We start from the raw sequence: 2,149 nt of genomic DNA, 5'->3' as shown, positions 1-2,149 counted from the left end.
TGCCAGCCCCCACTGGTCCCCCTTTTAACGCCCAGGCAGGACTGTCTGCTGTGCCCCAGGGCTCACTCTGCCTTGCTACTCAGTGGTTTCAGGGGACAGGCTGACCAGGAGAACAGGAGCCCGTGGGTCCTAGAGCACTGGCCTCGAGGATCCCCCAGAGGCGGCTTCCATTCAAGCCAGGGAGGACTCTCCTTGCTGAAGGTTCTCACAGCATGTCCTTGTCCCTCCTCCAGGTGCCTTCCTGCCTGCTTTCCTGCCCGCACTCCCACCTGCGGTCCCTGACCTGCTGTCACCATGCCTCGGAGGCAGAAGAGCAAGTCCCATGCCCGCAGGAAACGCCACGAGGTTCAAGGGGACACTCAGGAGGCCCAGGCCAGTGCTGCTGCAGCCCCAAAGGAGGAGTGCCCCTCCTCCCACTCTTCTGTCCCTCAGGGTTCTCCCCCGAGCTCCCCTGCTGCTGGCGATGGCCAGGAGCTTCAGGGAGCCATGGCCCCTAGCTCTCCTGATGCAGGGCCTTCATGTGCAGGATCTGATGAAGGTGCCCAGGGCCCTGAGGAGGAAAGTTCAGGTGCCTCCCAGGCAGCCCCTTCCACTCAGAGCACTCGCAAAGATCCTCTGGCCAGGAAGGCCAGGAAACTCGTGGAGTTCCTGCTGGAGAAGTACACCAAGCAGCAGCCCATCACGCAGAATGCCCTGATGAAAATCGTCAGCAGGAAGTACAGGCAGCACTTCCCTGAGATCTTCAGTACAGCCCGTGAGCGCGTGGAGCTGGTCTTTGGCCTGGAGATGAAGGAAATCGACCGTAGAGGGAACATCTACACCCTCATCAGGAAGCTCAACCTCAGGGGAAACGATTGTCGGCGTGATGAGGGGGCGCTGCCCAAGTCCCGTCTCCTCATGGTGCTCCTGGGGGTCATCTTCATGAATGGTAACCGCGCCACTGAGGAGGAGATCTGGGAATTCCTCAGTATGTTGGGGATCTATGCTGGGAGGAGGCACTGCATCTTTGGGGAGCCCAGAAGGCTCATCACCAAAGATCTAGTGCAGAAGGAGTACCTGAACTACCGCCAGGTACCCAATAGTGATCTTCCACGCTACGAGTTCCTTTGGGGCCCAAGAGCTTGTGCTGAGACCAGCAAGATGAAGGTACTGGAGGTTCTAGCCAAGTTCCACGGTAGGGTCCCTAGTTCCTTCCCAGACCTTTATGACGAGGCTCTGAGAGATCAGGTGGAGAGAGCAGGGCAGAGAGGTGCGGCCAAGGCTCCAACCACACCATGGCTGAGGCCAGTGCCCCTTCCAGGGCCAAGTCCTGCAGCTCCTCCCACATTTAGGGAGGGGGGCAGGGCACTTTGTTCCCTTTGTGTTGGAAGAGAGCAGTCAACCTCCTAAGTAGTGCAGAGTCTTAGGGGTGGAGGGAACAAAGCCCATATCTTACAGTTTAAATGGTAAGCGAGTTTAGGTCTAGTTTCTTTTAACAAAATATATATCTGTTTTATTGTATTCACATGAGAAATACCTAATGAACAATGATTTAAATTAGAAATGTAAAGAGGTGAAGGAGGTGTTTAGTATTTTCAAATGTTCTTACTTTTGATAAGGTTTATTGTGCTTAAGAATTCAAATGTATGAATCATATAAATCATAGTTTCCAGCTGTTTTAATGTTTTAAAAGTTTGGGTATTTGTAAAACACACTGAAAGTACTGAATATATTGTTCACAATGCAAACAAGATAACATGACATTAGAAGAGAACTTTTCTTGAAGAGTAGTGAAGCTTCTAAAGTGTGCATGGTAGTGGGGGTTAGATCACATTTCTTTCGATCACATTTCTCTTTCTGTTTCACATGAGTAACTTCTACATATTATTTGTTTAGTTTTTTTGTTTTTTTTTTCCCAATATTTTTACTTCTAAGAGGTTGTTTTTCCTCAGAGTATTAATTTGGTAATGATACTGCTGTTATATTCACTGCTGTTTTAAAAGTTTTAAAGGTACAGTTTTGGTAGATATAAAAGAAATTCAGGATCCATCTGTATTGTCTTTATGATCTGAAAGTAGGTCACATAGCACTGCAAGAGTGATTTTCATGCTAATGTGAAAGAAGACCACAGAAACTTTTGAGAATCAAAAAGAAAATGGAGAAAAGAATA

General features: G+C 49.1%; 1 protein-coding gene across 1 annotated transcript; it reads left to right on the top strand.

Annotated features, from left to right (window-relative positions):
- Nucleotides 1-294: 294 nt before the first annotated feature.
- On the top strand, nt 295-1,331 carry LOC104983465 (melanoma-associated antigen B4-like). Its single transcript, XM_010832903.1, is given in 2 exon segments — nt 295-1,263; nt 1,266-1,331. Coding segments are annotated over 2 exon segments (1,035 nt in total).
- The last annotated feature ends 818 nt before the right edge of the window (nt 1,332-2,149 follow it).

Source organism: Bison bison, unplaced genomic scaffold (genome assembly GCF_000754665.1).
Source record: "Bison bison bison isolate TAMUID 2011002044 unplaced genomic scaffold, Bison_UMD1.0 scf7180017862717, whole genome shotgun sequence".
Classification (NCBI taxonomy): domain Eukaryota; kingdom Metazoa; phylum Chordata; class Mammalia; order Artiodactyla; family Bovidae; genus Bison; species Bison bison.
The sequence above is the reverse complement of the archived record's forward strand: the minus strand, read 5'-3'. Positions and strand labels throughout refer to the sequence as shown.